The sequence below is a fragment of the Myxocyprinus asiaticus genome, chromosome 3, assembly GCF_019703515.2.
Source record: "Myxocyprinus asiaticus isolate MX2 ecotype Aquarium Trade chromosome 3, UBuf_Myxa_2, whole genome shotgun sequence".
Taxonomy (NCBI): Eukaryota; Metazoa; Chordata; class Actinopteri; order Cypriniformes; family Catostomidae; genus Myxocyprinus; species Myxocyprinus asiaticus.
The window spans coordinates 5,900,350-5,920,685 of NC_059346.1; the positions used below are offsets into that span (position 1 = coordinate 5,900,350).

The 20,336-nt window shown below is 37.3% G+C and overlaps 1 protein-coding gene across 1 annotated transcript in view; it reads right to left on the minus strand.

Annotated features, from left to right (window-relative positions):
• Positions 1 to 2,385: 2,385 nt before the first annotated feature.
• Positions 2,386 to 20,336, minus strand: part of rictora (RPTOR independent companion of MTOR, complex 2 a) — a 52,572-nt gene continuing 34,621 nt past the window's right edge. The window contains exons 29-38 of the mRNA XM_051679545.1: positions 20,224 to 20,330; positions 19,201 to 19,430; positions 15,988 to 17,008; positions 11,275 to 11,452; positions 10,771 to 10,855; positions 9,492 to 9,707; positions 9,003 to 9,158; positions 7,933 to 8,056; positions 7,685 to 7,823; positions 2,386 to 5,827 (exon numbers count right to left, since the gene is read on the minus strand). Of these exons, the coding sequence (XP_051535505.1) occupies positions 5,756 to 5,827; positions 7,685 to 7,823; positions 7,933 to 8,056; positions 9,003 to 9,158; positions 9,492 to 9,707; positions 10,771 to 10,855; positions 11,275 to 11,452; positions 15,988 to 17,008; positions 19,201 to 19,430; positions 20,224 to 20,330 (2,328 nt within the window). The 3' untranslated portion in view covers positions 2,386 to 5,755. The remainder of the gene's footprint in view (positions 5,828 to 7,684; positions 7,824 to 7,932; positions 8,057 to 9,002; positions 9,159 to 9,491; positions 9,708 to 10,770; positions 10,856 to 11,274; positions 11,453 to 15,987; positions 17,009 to 19,200; positions 19,431 to 20,223; positions 20,331 to 20,336) is intronic.

The window sequence follows — 20,336 nt, forward strand, 5'->3', positions numbered from 1 at the left end:
CATTTTTGACCTAATATTGACCTTAAGACATGCCAGTCTATTGCATACTGTGGCAACTCAAAAACAAACACAAAGACAATGTTAAGCTTCATTTAATAAACCAAATAGCTTTCAGCTGTGTTTGATATAATGGCAAGTGATTTTCTAGTACCAAATGATCAATTTAGCATGATTACTCAAGGATAAGATGTTGGAGTGATGGCTGCTGTCTAGATTTGATCAAAAATGACTTTTTTTCAAATAGTGATGGTGCTGTATTTTACATCAGTAATGTCCTGACTATACTTTGTGATCAGTTGAATGCCACTTTGGTGAATTAAAGTACCAATTTCCTTCTGAAACAGCAAAATCTGTACATTATTCCAAACCATAATGTACATAATGGTCGCCAGTGTATATATATATATATATATATATATATATATATTGTAATCAATACTATGCCAGAAATGCTGTCGATTGAGCTTACCTTGTATTGACCCCAGAGCATTCCTTTAAAAATGTTCTTACCTTTTTTTCTGAAACTATCAATGTTTATAGCTAAACATCATCTTACCAACTTCTTATAATATTTATCTTAAGAATTTTGTAAGATTTTGTGAATTCAGCCTCTTTTCTGTATTATTATAAACTATATGGTTCATGTCAATACACATTTGAGTATACAGTGTCAAAAAGAGTTTATTTCACATTTGAAATAAATGAATGTTTCTATAAAGTCCTCAAGACATTCTAAAAAATGTCTTTCTGAACAAAATGTAAGTGGTGGTGCTTATCCATGCAAAAGTCGCTGCCATGATGTCAGTTGTCTGAGTGGTTTTTAGCATGTCACTATCTGGTTGCTAGGGTGTTACTAGGTGGTAACTCACTGGTCCAAGTCAAAAAGCACACCTGCAAGATTTTTTAGACCCTACACTTTAGGTACCGCTGAGCCATTGAATTAGCCACGCCCCCTCATTCCAAAACCCAGCACTCCAAAGATACCAAATTATCTTTAGTGAGACCGACATCAAGAATAACGGTTGTCAAAAACAAGAGCAGAAAAATAGCGCCCTCAACTGACAACTGTTATGAACAGCATGGCATAAAAATGGCATTAAGCTTCAATAATTTGCTGCAACTACAATACTATGAGAACACGCAAAATGATTGACAGGCAGAAAGCGTGAGAGACCACGGTCCGCAGACACATTTTTGTTTGTTGTTTAGACAGGTGAGAAATCTCACGACACATTTCATTAATAGGGTACAACGGGGCTAAAGTCTCCTTTGATTTGATTTTCTCCCAAAACACTAAATAACAACAAAAACTACCACAACACTTTCCTAAACACCTGTTTGTCTCTATGTACCGCAAAATTTTCTGATACATGAGATCATTGCGTGTGGTGTCTAAAGGTTCATTTTGAGGCAATTTGATCACATTTTTTATATTTCTTTAAATTGTGCAAATTTACTCAGCTAATGAAAATCCCTAATGAGACAAAATACTTATCATTTTCAGTTTTGTTCAAGGTCATTAAATCAAAAGTTTTTTAATAACTGTCCAGTAAGTGAAAGGATGGTATTTGGGGTAAAAAGCCCCCCTGTTGCAGGGACTAAACACATTGTTATTTTTAAAGTGGGGGTAATAGATTTATTATGAAAAATGTTCAAAGTGGGCTAGCATTGACTGACCCATTCACAATGGATATTAATTTGTTTATAGAATACTTACGATGTTAAAAAAATGCCAAATGTGACTGAAATGAACAGGAAATCTTGCACCCTTTTGAGTAAGCATATCTTAATTTGTCACTCAAAAAAAGTCTTGCTATCTCAAAATTGTTTGCATTAGTTGACCAATTTTGAATTATAACTATTGTCCCTATATCTACACATCCATAAGGTGTGTTTTAAGCCCCGTTGTACCCTTTCTTTCATGGATTATGACATTTGTTTTGCATACCTTTCCATGAAAAAAATTGCAGTACAAAGCCCTCACTCCATGGTACCCTTAAAGAGACAAAAATATGTGTCTTTAAAGGTACACAATAGGTCCTTAGGGTACAATTATGTACGCAAAACGAGTAATACATTTTAACTAGAGGTACAAAAAGGTCCCCTTGAAGGTACCACCCCAGTGACGGTCCTTGTACCTTTAATGGTACAAGTCTGCAAGCCTATGGAATTTTTTTACATTTTATCGTCCTCCAGGCGAAACTCTTAAATCTAATCGCTTTTAGTAATAGCTCTCCTCAACAAGCCCCCACCCTCTGGGACGTCCCATAATTTGGCCAAGATAAAAACGTCCAGACTGTCTCATATTTAAGCGGCTAACACAAATTAACATTTAATTTCATGATAACTACTGTATAGCTAAAAAAGAAGAAGCGAAGCACCAAATATTCATATGGTCTTTTATATCACACAGAAAAAGATGCAATTGCACGCCATGAGTTCTTATCTTTAATTATATATCCCTTTGATAAGACTAAGATTTTTAAAACACAGTGTGCACACTTTGCAAGGGAAACAAAAACTCAGGCAAAACAAGAACACTAAATTACATTGTCTCATCATCTTTTAGGAAAAATATAAATATATATGTTTTTCTTTTCCCGTCTCACGCCACTATGGCACAGATCCATAGCATAGACAATACTTAAAAGCCATGGCACTCTCTTCAGCCAATCAAATCGCAGTCAGTTCAAGGCAGTAGCAGCAGCACTGAGACATAAACAGTTCTGTTGATACACACATATTAACAAAAGGTCTTGCAGTAAATAAATAAGCAACTGGATTTGAGTGTCACTTCAGCATGCAATCTAATAAACATCATTTTAGGAGAATATGACCATAGGAAACATTAACCGGATCAGTGCTTTGTGTGAACATATGGAACACTTCGAGAACAGCAATAAACAAGATGGAGGCAAAAATCATGGCTTACTACAAAATTGATAATACATCAATATTAAGATGCCCGTTTAGATATGTTACACCTCTCTGCCAGTGTTTCAACATATGTAAAACAATTCAGTGCAGGTTTCAGTTGTTCAGAGTTTGAAGTGATAAACCAGGTACACATTCAAAGTAACACACCAAACTACACTGGGATTAAAATCATGTAAAAGAAAGCACCAATAAAGACAACAGGTGAAGCAAACATTGGTTTAAAGCTACCTAAATCAGTGCTTTGGCAGCTTAAAGGAATTTTCCAGGTTCAATACAATTTAAACATGCTGTTAGTTAAAACAAATTCCTTTTGGCTTGTACTTAAATTGTAAAAAAAAAAAAAAAAAAAGGTAAAATATTTGGGTGGACCTCAAGCAAAAACCTTTAGGCAAACTTGAATTAAATATAAGGAATTATATTTTGCATAAAGAAATGGAAGCTTATTTTAGGACGATTACAATTTTGAGCATTGTGACATTTTTGTGACAATTATGTAGTTTGGCTGCTTTTTGAGTTTTTTTTATTTCCATTTATTCTCATTATTGTAATATAGTAATATTTTGTACTGCATTATTTTATTTCATTTCATTTAAATAAGCATAAAGACAATGCAACAAACACTACCATTAGGTATATATACTTATAAAATTATATATTTTTTTCTGCATTACAGCAATAAGAATGAGATTCTTGATGGTCATGTTCTTGATGGTTTTTGAGAGATTCACCCGTGTACAGCAATGCATTTACAACTGAATTCAATGGGTCAACCTTTGTATGTTTACTTGCCCCACATACTTCCATAGTAAGTACCAAAGCTCAACACAATTTTTGTTTGCTTTTACAAATTAAAGTACAGGTCAAAATTACTTTCTTTGTTAATCAACAGCATTCCACACATGTTGTCTACACACCTTTACTTGTATATTCCATTAAGGGTACTTGGATCACTTTTATTACAAAAACAAAATGATACTATGCAAGAGAATGCTTATCCTGTTTCTTTTCCTGTCAGTCAGAACTGAAACTAACCACCACTGTATCTCTGATCAGGACCATCATATTGAAGTATCATGATCAAGCCACAGCACAGAACGAGTACTTTTATGGGAGACTTAAGGTTGCAAACATAGTTTTAAAGCATACTCTATCTCAGCTTACTAACCACAGTTCATCCAATCCAACTGAAACTAGTTATCTGACTGCCAATAGTGTGGACAATGGTCAAATAACTAGTTTCAAATAACTAGTTTCACTGTGCACATGCATACTCCTAAAATCTCCATTAGGTCTGGGAATGTGTGTATTGTTACTTTGGTTGTTTTGCTGTCTATGTGTTTTGCCTTTGTGCTGCTTATAAATGGATGATGAATCCTACAAAACTGCTGAAGAACATTTCATATTTCACCCTAAAAACCAAAAGAAATATAATGTATTGTTTTGCATTGTAAATTTTTTTTTTTCTTCATGAAAATTAAGATACTCCCCACCACCACCATTTACAATTATTTCAATGGTTAAGTATTTATACATCATATAATTTTTTTTTTTTTTGTACCGGCTTTAATTCATGCTAATGTAAATAATAATAATAATAAAAAAAACGTAATGAGAATCACATCTGAACACATTACGGCAATCACATTTTGGGATAAAGTGGCATAAAAATGTCACAATGCAAAAACTCTTCATGGTAAAAAAAAAAAACAAACATTATGCAATATACAGTATATATATATATACACACCGATCAGCCACAACATTTAAACCACCTGCCTAATATTGTGTAGGTCCCCCTCGTGCCACAAAAACAACGCCAACCCGCATCTCAGAATAACATTCTGAGATTCTATTCTTCTCAACACAGTTGTACAGAGTGGTTATCTGAGTTACCGTAGACTTTGTCAGTTTGAACCAGTCTGGCCATTCTCTGTTGACCTCTCTCATCAAATCAGGTGGTTTTAATGTTATGGCTGATCGGTGTATATATTTCCTTTTCATTCTGGGTGAAAGAAATGTTTTTGTGAGATTTACAATATGTTTCATAAGACAAATTTCCTGTGAGAATTATAAACCAATGACCGATTTCCAACAAAAGATATGTGACGATAAGAGTTTGAATGTTCCACACTAATTGTTTGATTGTCTGGAGGTCATAAAAATCCATACACACATACAAATAAAGAAAAGAATAAATAGTATAAATGCAATCGATGTTTGCCCAGTTTTTTTGATGGAAGTCCTAAATTCATAGTTACCGCTCAGTCATTTCTGCCGATTCCAAAGCAGTCCACTGATTTTTTTTTGTTTTTGTTGTTGTAGTGTTTACGTGACAATATAATCTGAAACATCAAGATGTGGTATATGTACACACACCAGATCATAGAATCTTTTATCTCATCTACACATCCGGTGCATTTAAAGTGTAAACAACATTTACATTTTTTTTCCACTAAAGTCACCCTAATATTTGTAATTGCAAAACACTCTGGTGTAGTTGTCAGTCTAAAGCATTCTGGTTTGTCTCGCTGTCTGTAGACACAATTTGGTAAACTGCTCACCATTCCCCAAACATAGTCTCAAGCCCAGGAGCATGTTAAGTTCCTCACTATTTCTATTCCAGTAAGTGCCTCTTTTACAGTAAAGCAGAGTGATTTTCTCCCTTGCTTTCTGTCCTCCAATCTGCCAAATCCACTCCAGGTTCTCTTGCTTTCTCTGTCCTCCATTTTCAATTTCTCCATGTGTATGGGAGAATGGAAGGTGAGATGGAGGGATGATAGTTAACAGTGATGAGGTGTTTAGGAAGTTGACGTAGGTATCAAGACTCTGTTGTCTCCACTGGAACAGGTTTTGGTGGCTTAGCCAACACAGCTTCAGCTTCATCATAGAGCTGGAGACACACAGTTAAGACAGAAACACAATAAACACTGTCAGAGAAATACAAAATAAACACCATAAGAAGGAAAACAGAATAAACAAAGAAAAACACAAACAGCATCAGAGAGAAACACACACACCATCAGCGAGAAACAAACACAGTCAAAAAGAAACACAAACACTGAAAGAAACACAATTAACTCTGTGAGAGAGAAGCACAAACAGTGTCAGAGAGAAACAAACACAGTCAGAGAAACACAATAAACCCCGTCAGAGAGAAACACACACACACACCATCAGAGAGAAACAAACAGTCAAAAAGAAACATTCACTGTCAAAGAGAAACACAAACACTGAGAGAAACACAAACTCTGCCAGAAAGAAACAAACACTGACAGAGAAAAACAAATTCTGTCAGAGAGAAGCATAAACACCATCAGAAGGAAAACAATAAACACCAGAGAAAAACAAACAGTTAGAGAGAAACAAAGACTGACAGAAAAAAAAACTGTCAGAGAGAAGCACAAATACCATAACAAACACCATAAGAAAGAAACAAACACCTTCAGAGAGAAACAAACACCATCAGAGAGAAACACAATAGACACAGTCAGAGAGAAACAAAATAAACACCATCAGAGAGAAACACAAACTGTCAGAGAGTAACAAACACCATCAGAGAGAAACAAACACTATCAGAGAGAAACACAATAAACACTGACAGAGAAACACTGTCAGACAGAAACACAAATCTGTCAGAGAGAAACAAACACAGTCAGAGAGAAACAAACACCATCAGAGAGAAACAAACACCATCAGAGAGAAACACAATAGACACTGTCAAAGAAAAAAACACTGTAAGAAAGAAACAAACACCTTCAGAGAGAAACACAAACACTGACAGATACAAACACAACAGACACAGTCAGAGAGAAGCAAAATTAACTGTCAGAGAGAAACAAACATTGTCAGAGAGAAAAACAAATACTGTAAGAGAAAAACAAATACTGTAAGAGAAAAACACAAACACTGTCAGAGAAAAACACAAACACTGTCAGAGAAAAACACCGTCACTGAAACAAACACTGTCAGAGAAACACAAAAACTGTCAGAGAGAAACACACACACACTGTCAGAGAAAAATAAACACTGTCAGAAAGAAATAAACACTGTCAGAGAGAAAAACAAACTCCATCAGAGAGAAACACAGTAGAACAGTGGTTCTCAACCCTGTTCCTGAAGGCCCCCCAACACAGCGTATTTTGTTTATCTCCCTTTTCTGACACACCCAATTCAGGCCTTGGAGTCTCCAGTAACAAGCTGATGAGTTGAATCAGGTGTGTTTGATTTGGGATCCATCCAAAATGTGTAGTGTTGGGGGGTATCCAGGAACAGGGTTGAGAACCACTGCAGTAGACACAGTCAGAGAGAAACAAAATAAACACTGTTAGAAAGCACAAACACTGTCTGAGAGTAAGACATGAAACACTGTCAGAGAGACAAACAAGAAACACCATCAGGAAGAAACACAATAAACACAGAAAGAATCACAATAAACAGTCAGAGAGAAACGCAGCAAACACCATCAGAGAAGACACAATAAACACAGTCAGAGAGAAACAATAAACACTGTTAAAGAGAAGCACAAAACACTTTCAGAAGGAATCAGAGAGAAACACAAGCAGTTGAGCAACAATTAGACAGAAACAAACACCATAAAAATAAATAAACTTATACCATCAGACATTACAAATACTACATATTCATTTGTGTTTTTCCAGTTCTCATCCAAACAACTGTGGCAGGTATGAGAGAACTCAGAATACTGTTATTCAGATACTATAAGATGTGTTTAGGAGAGAATCTGTACCGGAATGAACTGCACATCCTGGAAGAGCTCTTGAATAAAGCGACGTGAAGCCAAACGAAACATGCAGTTTGCCAGCAGGAAGGAGACTTCAGAGTACAGGCAGATGTCATCAAATGCATATGGAAACTTCTCCTTTATCCTGCAGATGGCAGCAGGGTGTTATAGAGGTATGGAATGAGCTACTTGAACATTCACAAAAACAAACCAAAGACACACATTTACACAGTATTTCTCAAGCTCAATCTTACGTAAGCAGTCCCGTTTCGTGTCCTTTGGTCCCGACTGATGAGCTGAGATTGATGACCAGTCGCAAAACCTCTTTCCTTAACAGAACTCTACAGGCAGGTCCATCCTCAGATATCGCCTTACCACCTACATACACCCACAAACAGACAATTATTTTCCTATTTAGTCCCTATAATGATGGTAAACCCATTGTTTACTCTGTTTCTAAATGGGGATGCAGGATGTATTCATCTGCGTTTGTAATATTAGTATTTGTTTGCATGTTTTGATATTGGAAACAGATGGTAAGATGGCCTTTTTATTTTTTATTTAAACTGTTTACACGTTACCCAGACCAGATTTCAATAGAAACCTTAACCAGAGTAGACGGCATATTCAATTTGACATTACAGCCTGTTTTCAGACGTTACCTTAAGGCTGTATGATACACTGAAGTATACTGAAGACAGTAGTTTGTCAAATGGTTTCTGTTTATCAGCATGAGGTTTGTGCAAGGTCTGAAATTATCAATGCGTGTTAGCTTTTAAAAGTAACGTAACACGTTCCAGTTTTGTTCTAAGGATAGTAGTTTCCAGTTCGATGACCTCAGCTGTAAATCTCGAAGCATGAAGACGACAATATCCAGGACCATTCACGCCATCGGGAAGAATGGAAGAGCACTCTCAGATTTCGAGTAATTCTCTGGTAATGACTGCATTAAAACAATGGGACTGAATGATTTTCAAGACATCTGTTTTCGTTAACGGTTCCTGAAAGTGCATTGCGGCGATGGGCACTGCAAACCGTACTAAAGTAGCCTACTCTGACAGTGTTTCCTGCACTACAATTCAGCAGTGCTGTAACCTCATTACTGAATCTACAGCACAACAAGTGCAGTCCGATTCCCAAGTAAATGACTCTTTGAGCCAGTTCTTTTTAGTGAATCAACAACAGCCTGAACAGTTTTGTCCAGTTCCCGAAAGAATGACTCTTTTGTAAGAAATCTGACTGGGTGGTTAGTATTGGACTCTGGGTTTGTAATTTCAGAAGAAGTAGAGTTGTGTGCATTCATGGAATCTGGTTTCATTCTCACCCAGTATGAGCTCTGTGCTGGGAGTGCTGCTGGCTGAGTCTTGACTCACAGTCGCATCGCTGCACCCAGAGATCCCAGAAAACTTCGACTGGGCGACCACCTCCAGGTGATTATGAGACGGCTGGCTGTGCCACTGAGAGAACCCATCCGACAGATCTGCCATAGAGAGAGTATGATAATAAAAAAAAACTCTAATTTCCTAATAATTCTGCAGATAATTTGATCCAAAGGTTCCAACATTTGGACACTGCAGGACAAGTGTGACGTGTTGAATGAAATTTAGTATCTAGCCCTGAAATTGATTCACAATAATGTCATATTAATTACTAATTTATAATTTTAGATAGCTACAACCTTTGAGCTGTCTAAATGAACAGCCTAGAAGCTAGGCTCATCCCTGTGCTTGGTTTAAGTTGATGGGTTTTGACCATTTCTGATGGATTAGTACTATATGGTGGATGTGTTGTTAAGGTATGTGTGTGTTCTCACCTGTACGATTGTGTGTGTTGTTCAGGTGGCTGTGTGTGTGCGAGCCGAGGGCAGTGAGTGCGCTGCAGTAGAGGCAGTTCTCCTCTGTGTGCTCCTGTAAACCTGTAGTTTCATCTGCCCCCAGAAGGTGGTGCTGTTCTGAACGACTGCTGTTTAACAGCTCCGTTATGCTAACCTGCGGCTTCAACAGAGGCCCGCGACATGAGTCTAAAAAACCTAAATGTGCAAACACACCAACACACAAACGTTCAGAAGCAGCAATGTTAATGGTTCACCAAGCAATTTTTGCTGTTGCTTCTTTTCGTTTGGATTAGCACAATCACAGTATAACGTAAAAGCAAATGTTTTAGTTAGCAATAACATTGTAAAAATAGTGTATCTGCAAGTTTATTTGTCACCCATGCTTATGCCACAATCGAAAATTTCCAATAATAGGGACGTTAATTAATTATAATCACAACATGTATGCATTTGTGCTGTCAGTCAATTAAAATATTTAATTGCGATTAATGGTATGATTTTTCATAGTAAATCGCAGATTTTGAAAGTACTGATATTTGACTATGTAAATACTTTCCTGACAAAATGCATTAAGTTCCTTTTTAGAAAAGAAAGCAAAATAATATGTAACAATGATGTTTTATGAGCATTTTCCAAAAGCATTTCCATAGTATAAAGACAGAAATGCACTAAAATAGCACCAATTCAAGTAACATTCAATGTTTCCTTAATTGAAAGAACTTGTCCCTGTAGGTTGAATATTCATTGCAATGGGCATTAAATCTCCACAATATTAATCGTGGCTATTCACTTTGCTACAGCAATTATTAAACTCCAAATGCTTGTTTTGCTTTTAGCACTAGAACTTTCCAAGTAATGAAACTTCATCCAAATTGTTTGGTTAGACGGAAGCACAACGCAACACCGGGAATATGCTGATGCTTTACTCCAGCGAGTTATGTGAATGCAGCTTGTCACGTCTCTTCTTGGGTTGTTTTGTACGCCCTATTCCAACCAGTATTTAGAACTCACACGGAGCTGAATAAAATGTCAGAATTGAAATGCGTAAATCGCGTTAAAATTTTTAAATGAATCGCATGCAGTAACGCAGTAATTTCAGCCGCTCTAGTATGTATACATTTTAAACATTTTTCAAAAGTACTTTTCTGTTAGGTGTAAAACTTAAGAAAAATAAGATAACACATCTTTGAAGTTAATTTTTATAACACTACATAAATATTGAGGGTGATGTTGCAAGCATGATGTTGTTAAGCTTTACCATCTGAATCTCCAAAAATAAATTTGGATGATTTTTCTCCAGCAGGGGGGCTTGTTCTCTTCTGGAAATAGGAAGTTTCTTTAATCTGAAAAAAAAAAAAAAAAACAGATAATATATTAGGTTAACTTGCATTATAACTCGACTTAAATCAAATAACACTTGTAGTTTGTTTATTTTAATAAAAATCTCATGAGCCACAATGATATACACAATTGTAATTAAAAGTGCTCTACACAGAGATAAGACGACAAGTGTCCATTTTAAAATCATTTAGATTTTTTTAAAAATGAGAAACAAAAGAACAAAGAGCATCAAAAAAGTAACATTAACTCAAGTTTTAAAATTAAAAGATTAAAATTAATAAACGGGAAGAAAAATATGCAATAAAAAAAAATAGACAATATGTGAACAGCAATAACATTATTCAGTGCAATCAGTCAATGAATTACTTGATAAACATGAGAGAAGCATATATGTACTGTAAGTGTAGACACTAAAATTGACCTGGAACATGTTGTTGATGTCCATGGGCAGTGCCAGGCCGATATAGTCCTCGCTGCAGCCAAAGGTGGCGCTAGAGACCATGGAGCGCAGTGACGAGGATCGTTGTAGTGTGGAGTGATTTATCGGACTCAGCAAGTCCTCCTTATCAAGAGATGCAAAACTCAGAGCTTTCAGAAACCTGAGTACAGAGCAAAAATAAACACACAAAGCATTAGCCGTTCTATCCCATTATCTCTTCTGGTAAACTTTACCTTTATTAAAAATGGTTTTGGAATATTCAACAGTTTTATAGAGCTAAAAAAGCTAAAACTTGTCCAGTAAATGACTTCACAAGCAGCATTTTGCATATGAAGGCACCTCGTAAGGACGTTGGTTTCAGACTGGCTTCCAAGTGATTGTCAGATCATGTCTAATGATTAGAGGTAGACCGATATATCAGGTTTACAGACTAATCTGTGCCGATAGTTGCTGATAGTTGTTTTTTATTCCACTGTGGACAGTGCTGGAGGATTCTACAGTATAACAGCGGCCTCTAGAGGTGAAATAAAAACATCCACTGACAAAATTCAGCCATATTTTTTTCCTCACTTCAATGCAAATGTCCTTAATCTGGTGAATATATAGGCTATAAAAAGCTTAATTTGGTAAGTAGTTAAATATAGAGTATTATAACGGAGCCATGTCGCCATCATTTCAAAATAAGAGTCCCGAAATAAGTGTATTTCATAGACCTGCGTTATGCTCCAAATCTTTTTTCAGGTTATTACTGGGATTTTTGTGTCACAATAAGTAAGGAAACGCTAAGAAAGTTTTTTTTTTTTTTTTAAACTTTCTATAAATCAATAAAAAAAAATTACAAAACTAATCGACCACCTGGGTAGCTCAGTGGTAAAATACGCTGGCTACCACCCCTGGAGTTCGCTAGTTCGCTAGTTTGAATCCCAGGGCATGCTGAGTGACTCCAGCCAGGTCTCCTAAGCAAACAAAATTGGCCCAGTTGCTAGGGAGGGTAGAGTCACATGGGGTAACCTCCTCGTGGTCGCTATAATGTGGTTTGTTCTCGGTGGGGCGCGTGGTGAATTGAGCGCGGATGCCGCGGTGGATGGCGTGAAGCCTCCACACGCGCTATGTCTCCGTGGCAACGCGCTCAACAAGCCACGTGATAAGATGCGCGGGTTGACTGTCTCAGACACGGAGGCAACTGGGATTCGTCCTCCGCCACCCGGATTGAGGCGAATCACTATGCGACCACGAGGACTTAGAGCGCATTGGGAATTGGGCATTCCAAATTGGGAGAAAAAGGGGAAAAATCCCAAAAAAACAAAAAACTAATCGACCGATTAATAGGTTATCGGTCCTTTCACCACCATACTTATCTGTAACGGCAAAATCCACTATCAATATCGATTATTGCAACGATTAATCATTAGCTCTTAACCAACTTATTCAGTTTGTGCCTCGACTTAAAAGGTTGTGTTAAACATGCTTACTAACAATAAAGAGAACAAAATCATCTTTTAAAAATACCTCTCAATGACATTTATTGAGTTACAAGGAACAAAAATACTTGATTTGTTTCAAGTTTAATTCATTAAAACATTCACTGCAAAAAAATCGTATTATCATCAAGTGTTTTTGATCTAAAAATCTAAATGATCTAAAAATCCTTAAAACAAGATACATTTACTTGAGAAGCAACATATAAGATATTTAGATTTCAGAGAGTGTATCGAATATAAGTGTATTTTGTATGTGTGTATTGTTTCACTTGTTCATACTTCTGTCAGTGCAGTAAAGAAAAATATACTCATACACAAGATCTATTCTCTAAAAGCAAGTCTAAATATCTTATATGTTGCTTCTCAGGTACATGTATCTTGTTTTAAGGATTTTTCGAAATTTTAAAATATTCAAATATATAAAATATTATATTCAACATTTTCCGATAACAATTTCTTCTTCTGCAGTATAGCTCCTAAAGTAAATATACGTAGGGAGTTTTGACACACCATGACACATATTTTATGAATCACTAGGTCGTGAGCCATCACGTTATAATCTAGCTGTAGGAAACGCAAGGGTCTCCACGCCAGAGTGTGCATCAGCCGGGAGAAATTTGAAACGACATCACTTTTTAGGCTGTTTGGAAAGTTTGGAGTGCGTCTGGACTGTGAGCTGTGTTTTTTTCCTCTCTTCAACCAGGTGCAAGCTGCAGTGCTGCTCTCATACAACATCATATAGAGTTTTATATGATCTCATGTTACATGAGATCTAACGACAATTCGACAACAGAAATTTTTGTTGTCAATTTTTTGTAACGTTGACTAATCGTTTCAGCCCTACTATCAGTCGACCTCTACTAATAATGTAAAACAAACTGACGTGAGCGTTAGACACAGCTAAGAAAATATTTTGTTTAAGTACTATGCGGACTGCTCGGTAGAAATGTAGTAATAAGATGAAGAATTATTTTATTTTTTTTGACATTTTTTAACTAATTACTACTTTCTACCCACTCTACTTTCTAATTGCTATTTTCTTCTTTCAATAAACCTGCAAACACATTTGTGGTACATAGAGGTAGTACCACTATATCGGTTTTATGATTAATCGGTGCTGATAGTTGGTTTTTGGAACTCGCTGGACTCGTAGGATCATTTGGATAGTTTTTTTTTTTTTTTTATGACCATGTGGGGATTTGCTGTATCAAAATAATTCATCATTTAAAATATTCATTCATATTTGTATGCATACATACATTCATAAGTGCTACTGTGTTTTTCAAATTAATTTACCTTAATTTGGAAAATGTAACTGAGCCTAGTCTACATCATTTCAAAATAAAACTGAGCTTCTTTACAGTTAAAAGTCCCACATTCTGCACCAAATATCATTTTTTTTTCTGGTAATTATTGGGATTTTGGCTGAACAATAAACTGCATCTGGGAATTTATTCATTTCGGACTCTTGCAGCCTCTGTGTCTGTGTTCGTCACATTTTACATTCTATGAATCGATTTTAAAAATCTATCGGCTGTTTAATAGATTTTGGACCTTTTACACCACCTAAGTTAGTGGTTTCAGCAACATCCACTACTGGTCAACCTCTAGTGGTACATTGGTGACATAGAAGGACATATCAATGCTTTCACAAATTTACCAGATAAAGGCATCTCAGTATAAAGGATGCGATGCAAACATTGGATTTGGACAGGCCTCGAGGCCCTTCTACCTCCGTATACAGCACGTGAAGCAGGTTTTGTTTAGCTTTAGTACAGGTATGTTAGAGACTGGAACTAAACTTTGCAGGAATGTGGATCTACTAAAGTACTATTGTTTTACATGTTACTAGGTTGCAGTTTTCAAAAGAACTGTTTCAACAAGGATGTGACAGAGTCTTTGAGGTGTATTAGTATCCGGTCACTCAACTCTTCATATAAAGTGAAGGGTGAGAGAAAAATGTACAGATTTGGGGACTAAGAACCTCATTTCCAAAGGACAGGTTGTTGCCTTGAACTCTACACTGTTCTACAATGGAAAATCTACATTGGGTCTAAGCTAATGAGGACTGTTCTCTATAGTTGCCCTACCCACCATGGCTTGACAGTTCTGGACACTCTGCGATGGGAGTTGAATGGTCCAGAATACCTGAACCTTTTATGAGAACAATTGAGGACCAGCAAAAAATACCCTGAACTTGAAAGACAGATTAATGTAACCAACCAATTTTTATTATTTTATATATGGATGAATCTCATGAAACCTGTCAAGAACATGTTCAGGTTATATTGCAACTTAGGATAAAAAATAAATATATACAGTATATGTCACAAAATGAAGCCTGTTTTTAGAACCATAAAGATTTCTACACAATCTTCACAGCTATTTTCCCAAAAAAGGTAACACAAGTAATTGTTTTAAAACAAAATTAAGTCATCAATCTGCAATGGCACTTAGTTAAGTTTTAAAATTTAAGTTTAGTGTTGTAAGCAAAAGTTTATTTCTATGCAAAAATTAAAAATAAGATGTCTCAAAAGCTAATAGAGGAGATTATTTCATTACACAAGAAAGGTCATGACTAAAAGTACATTTCCAAGGCACTTCAATTTCCAATAGACAAAGTTGGCAGCACCATTCATACATTTTTTAAATATGGTACAACAGCAACCTTCTTGGGGTGTGGAAGAAAGCAAAACTTCACCAAGGGAAATGTTGACTTGAATATTCAAGAAGTAATTAGGAAAGACCTGTGGAGTCCTGGAAGAAGGTTTTATAGACATATGACACTAAACTGAAAATGAGTTTCAGACCCATGGGTCAGCAGTACGTCTGGAGTAAGATGACAAAGTGATGACAAGAACGACACCATCCCCACAGTCAAGCACGGAGGTGGGTCAGTCCTGTTATGGGGGTGTTTTGCGGCTGCACGAAACTGCTATCCTGACTGACACCATGGATTCTTTCAGGTATCAGGCCATTTTGGCATGGCATTTTGGTAGTGTGGTACTGGAATAAGCAACAAGGTGATATCATACTGTTTTATATTTTTAGGTATTGCAATATTACCGTGCAACCCTAACCTGGACATGTTCTTGACACCTTTCATGAGATTCACCCACATATCAAACAGCTCAATATAAAGGTGCAATGAGTTCAGAGAGAGAAAAAAGTACAATATAGTAGAAGAGGGTAGAAATGAAGAGTGCAAGGGTACCTGCGTGGGGTGAGCCGCGATTCGAGGCTGTGCGTTTTCATGGTGATTGTGTCGGTAAACAGCACATCTTTAGCAGGAGAAGCCAATGCTTCACTGTGGGACAATGAAGGGTGTATCCTTTGCTGCTGTAGTCGTTTTAACGTTGCGTAGCCCAGTGCGTCACGAGGGCTCGTGTAGATATAGCTACAGTCCACTAAACTTTTGATGGTAGCCACGGAGGGCGATTTCAGTGACTGCGCCCTGCGTGGAAGTGTATGCGCCGAGCCGGGAGGAACCAGCGAGGTGGAATTGGACTTGGACAAGGGGATGTGGTTGTGGTGGGCTTGTGGGCGGAGAGAGTCTTGCATTTTTACCGTTTTGGCACTGACCACTGTGTTGAGGCTGGCGCAGTCCGTATCCATAACGACGGTGGAGGCCGGCTCTCGGGAGGGGGAGGAGCTCATTGAACTGATGCCGCTGGTGGTGGTGTCCGTGTTAAAGCTTTGACTGCGACTCTTAAATGTACAGCCTCCCGGCAATACAGAGGTGCCGTCACATGTCAAACGTTCCCTGCTGCTTCGCTCCCGCGGGCCGTGGCCAGGGATCACAGCCTTATGGTGAACTTTTATCTCCGAATCAGAGCTTCCGTCAGTCAAGTATGGCTCTGCTAGTGCTTTTATGCCCACAAATGATGTCTCCAGGCTTACCGTCGGGCTGCGGGGCATGCGACTACCGTTAAAGAAAACTTCACACTGCCCCGAGTGGCCAGGAGAGTAGTTTGAGGGTTCCGTTATAGTACGGTTCCGCCGCACGAGCCAGAGTTCCTCTGGCAATTTTACGGCATTGCTCGTGCCTTTAGAGTCACTTATGCTCCGCCCTTTCTTACTAGGGAGAGAGAGGGAGTTCAGAAAGCGATTTCTGAGGTGTGAAGGGGTCAGAATGTTGAAGGGGCTTCTGTCCTTTGAGGGCTTCATGTGTGAGCAGAAGGAAGAGTCCTCGTACATGTCCAACCTCTCACGATCATCTTCCATAAAATACAAACCTGAGAGCACACACATTCAGTATTACAATGGTCGTAATAAGCAACAGCAGCTTGTACTGCATACATTTAGAGATGAACCGATATGAACATTTTTGGCCGATAACCGATTTTAACAAAAACTATAGGCTGAAACCGATATTTTCCCGATATCTCTTATTTTGTCATCAGATCACCATTTTACTTCAGAACGCTTAAAAAAAATTATAAAGAGGTGCAAAAGCTTTTTTACTGTTCTAACAATAAATAATTTCCAATATATTTAATTTCTAGTATATATAATTTCTGATATCTCCGATGTCAAAGTCTGCAGGTTTCAAAGTGTTTTTATTTTTTGGATTTTTTCCCCTTTTTCACCCAATTTGGAATGCCCAATTCCCAGTGTGCTACTAAGTCCTCGTGGTCGCGTAGTGATTTGCCTCAACCCAGGTGGCGGAGGACAAATCCCAGTTGCCTCCGCGTCTGAGACCATCAACCCGCGCATCTTATCACATGGCTTGTTGAGCGCGTTGCCACGGAGACATAACGCGTGTGGAGGCTTCACACCATCTACCGCGGCATCTGCGCTCAACTCACCACGCGCCCCACCGAGAACAAACAACATTATAGCGACCACGAGGAGGTTACCCCATGTGACTCTACCCTCCCTAACAACCGGGCCAATTTGGTTGGTTAGGAGACCTGGCTGGAGTCACTCAGCACGCCCTGGGATTCGAACTAGCGAACTCCAGGGGTGGTAGCCCCTGAGCTACCCAGGCCGCCCGTTTCAAAGTGTTTTTGATAGTCTATAGGTAAGTCTGCTTTCACAACTGTCACGTCCGTTTATCCCGTTGTATCCACATTTCATTCGCAACGTGAGAACAAAAAAAGAATAAAAATTAAATATTACATGTTCATAGGAGTGCCAACCCTTCTACATTTTGTGGCTATTACTATTTCTGGATTCTGAGTTTTTACAAAGTGTTACTAATTTTGTCGGTTTTTCATATCAGTGTTTTCATGCTTATTACCGATAGTTTTCATTTGGTCAATAATTTGTCGATAAATATCAGCAGCCGATACATCGGTGCATCCCTATATACATTTATGCATACATTCTTTTTCGTACATGCATGAACTGATAAAGTCAACATGAAACAGCATTTGCAACCCATTTTACTTCTTTGACGTGACGTTTTTCAGAGTGAAACAGGACGTAAGAAAAAATGTGTAGGGCGGGACTAGATTTTATCCATCAGAATTGACTGAATCGTGAAAAGTGTCCGTTACATACTAGAATGGAGACGAAGGGATTGAAAGTTGTTTCAGATGTGGATGAAGTTATTAAATTTGAATGATATTACAAAGACAAACAAATGTTTTTAATTGGAATAATGTGCACCGATAAATTGTGCACAATAAGACCAGGAATCTGCATTAAGAAAGTACATATACAGTGAAAAAATAAAAATTCTAAATCAGTGATTTTCTTTTGTTTTCCAGAAAAATATCTAGGTAAACATCATTAAAACAAGCTAAATTTGCTTGCAAAGCAAAATTGTGTTGATAATGGTATACAAACTAAATTAAGTTTATTTTTCTTATTCAATTGGAAAACTTGTTTTCGTACTTGTACTCTTAGAAAAAATCTTAGCAAAATTTTTTATTTAGATGCCAAAGAAGAAAAAAGTGCAAAAAAGTGAAAGTTGTCAAAATATTTTCGGGGCAATAAATGTTTTGTTTCTTCTTGTTTTAAGCATTAAAACATGAATATGAACACACACACACACACACACACACACATATATATATATATATATATATATATATATATATATATATATATATATATATATGTATTTTTTATTTCTTTTTTTATTAAATCATATGTTGGCACAATTATATTTTTGTCTACAAAACTTATTTCAAACATTTAAGCATACACACTCAGATCAAAAGATTTTTAAGATCATGAGAAACATTTCAGTCAAGTGACCCCATACTTTTGAAGGGCAGTGTATATATTTGCCAATGGGGTAAGAAAACTAAATTTAATTTTAGTCTTATTCAGTTTTGCTTCTCAGGTAAATTCATCTTGTTTAGGGATGCTTAGATATACTACAGGAAACAAGACTGATAAAGAAAGTACATTTTTGCAGTGTAGGATTAATTTTAAATTGATGTTGACTTTAGTTTAACCATGTGTATCGACTCACTGGGTTGACTTTCGCTCTCGCTGTTGTGCCGTGAGCTGGTGGACTCCGAGTTGAGGCTGAGCGTGCTGGGCACAGATGAGAGTTCGCTGGGCAGCGGAGCGTCCACCTCATCGGGAACGACGGGCCACTGCTGCCTACGGCTGTGACGTACAGAGTCCCATCCTAAAGACTTCAGCACGTCACTGCCCTGCCGTGTACGGCTGATTACGCCCAGCACATACACACATGTACTGCACACAAAAAGCTGTCTGTTACTTCCTGAGAAGTTGCATTTCACACAGTTTTGATTTGGCACATTTTTTTCTTGTCCAGAGCTAAGCTGCTAAGGATTTGGAAATACAAATGCATGCACCACACGGAAACTGAAACTGTCCATAAAGTGCAAAACAAAAAAAACAAAAAACTGTTCAGAAGAGCTAAAATGAGCTAAAATGTAATATGTAAAGTAAATTATGGTCAGTGGATTAAAGAAATATTCCAAATACAACTTAAATGATGTGCCGCATGTTGCAGGTTCCTACAGAAAATATTTTCATCTCGTTTCTCTGTTTGTAAAAACTGATGTAAAACACCTGTACAGAAATGCACTTACAATAGAAGTTTATGGGGCATCATACAGATGGGTTTCAAAACAAATGTAAAGCTTGCATTTTTGTTAAAGCATTTACATGACTTTTTCAGCAAAAAGTTTGCTATTTGAGCTGTTAAGTTGTTTAAATCATTCTTTTAAGGTGGGAGTGTATTTCTAGGTGGTTATACATTACAGATGTGATTCAGATGTAATACATTATACGAATTGTCACGTCATGTCCCTTCCTGGTATCCTTGAGCAAATTCCAAGCAAAAATATTCGTGTTTACTTTTTTTTTTTGCTGGACGTCAAAGAATGGTCACCTTAATTGGTGCACAGACAAGCAATTTGATCGCACCAGTCTCATGCTAACATGTTATCTTGCCACGTATGTTTTCTATTGCAAATCACTGAGATTATTTCTATCAAACGGTGATATGAGGCAGTCTTACCCACGTATGGACAGAACCTCACAGTGCTGAGCCAGAGATATTATATCTGGAATCACATTCTCTTCCTGGAGCAGGTTCAGACCCCAGTTTGAGCTTCCAATGTTGCCCTGAAA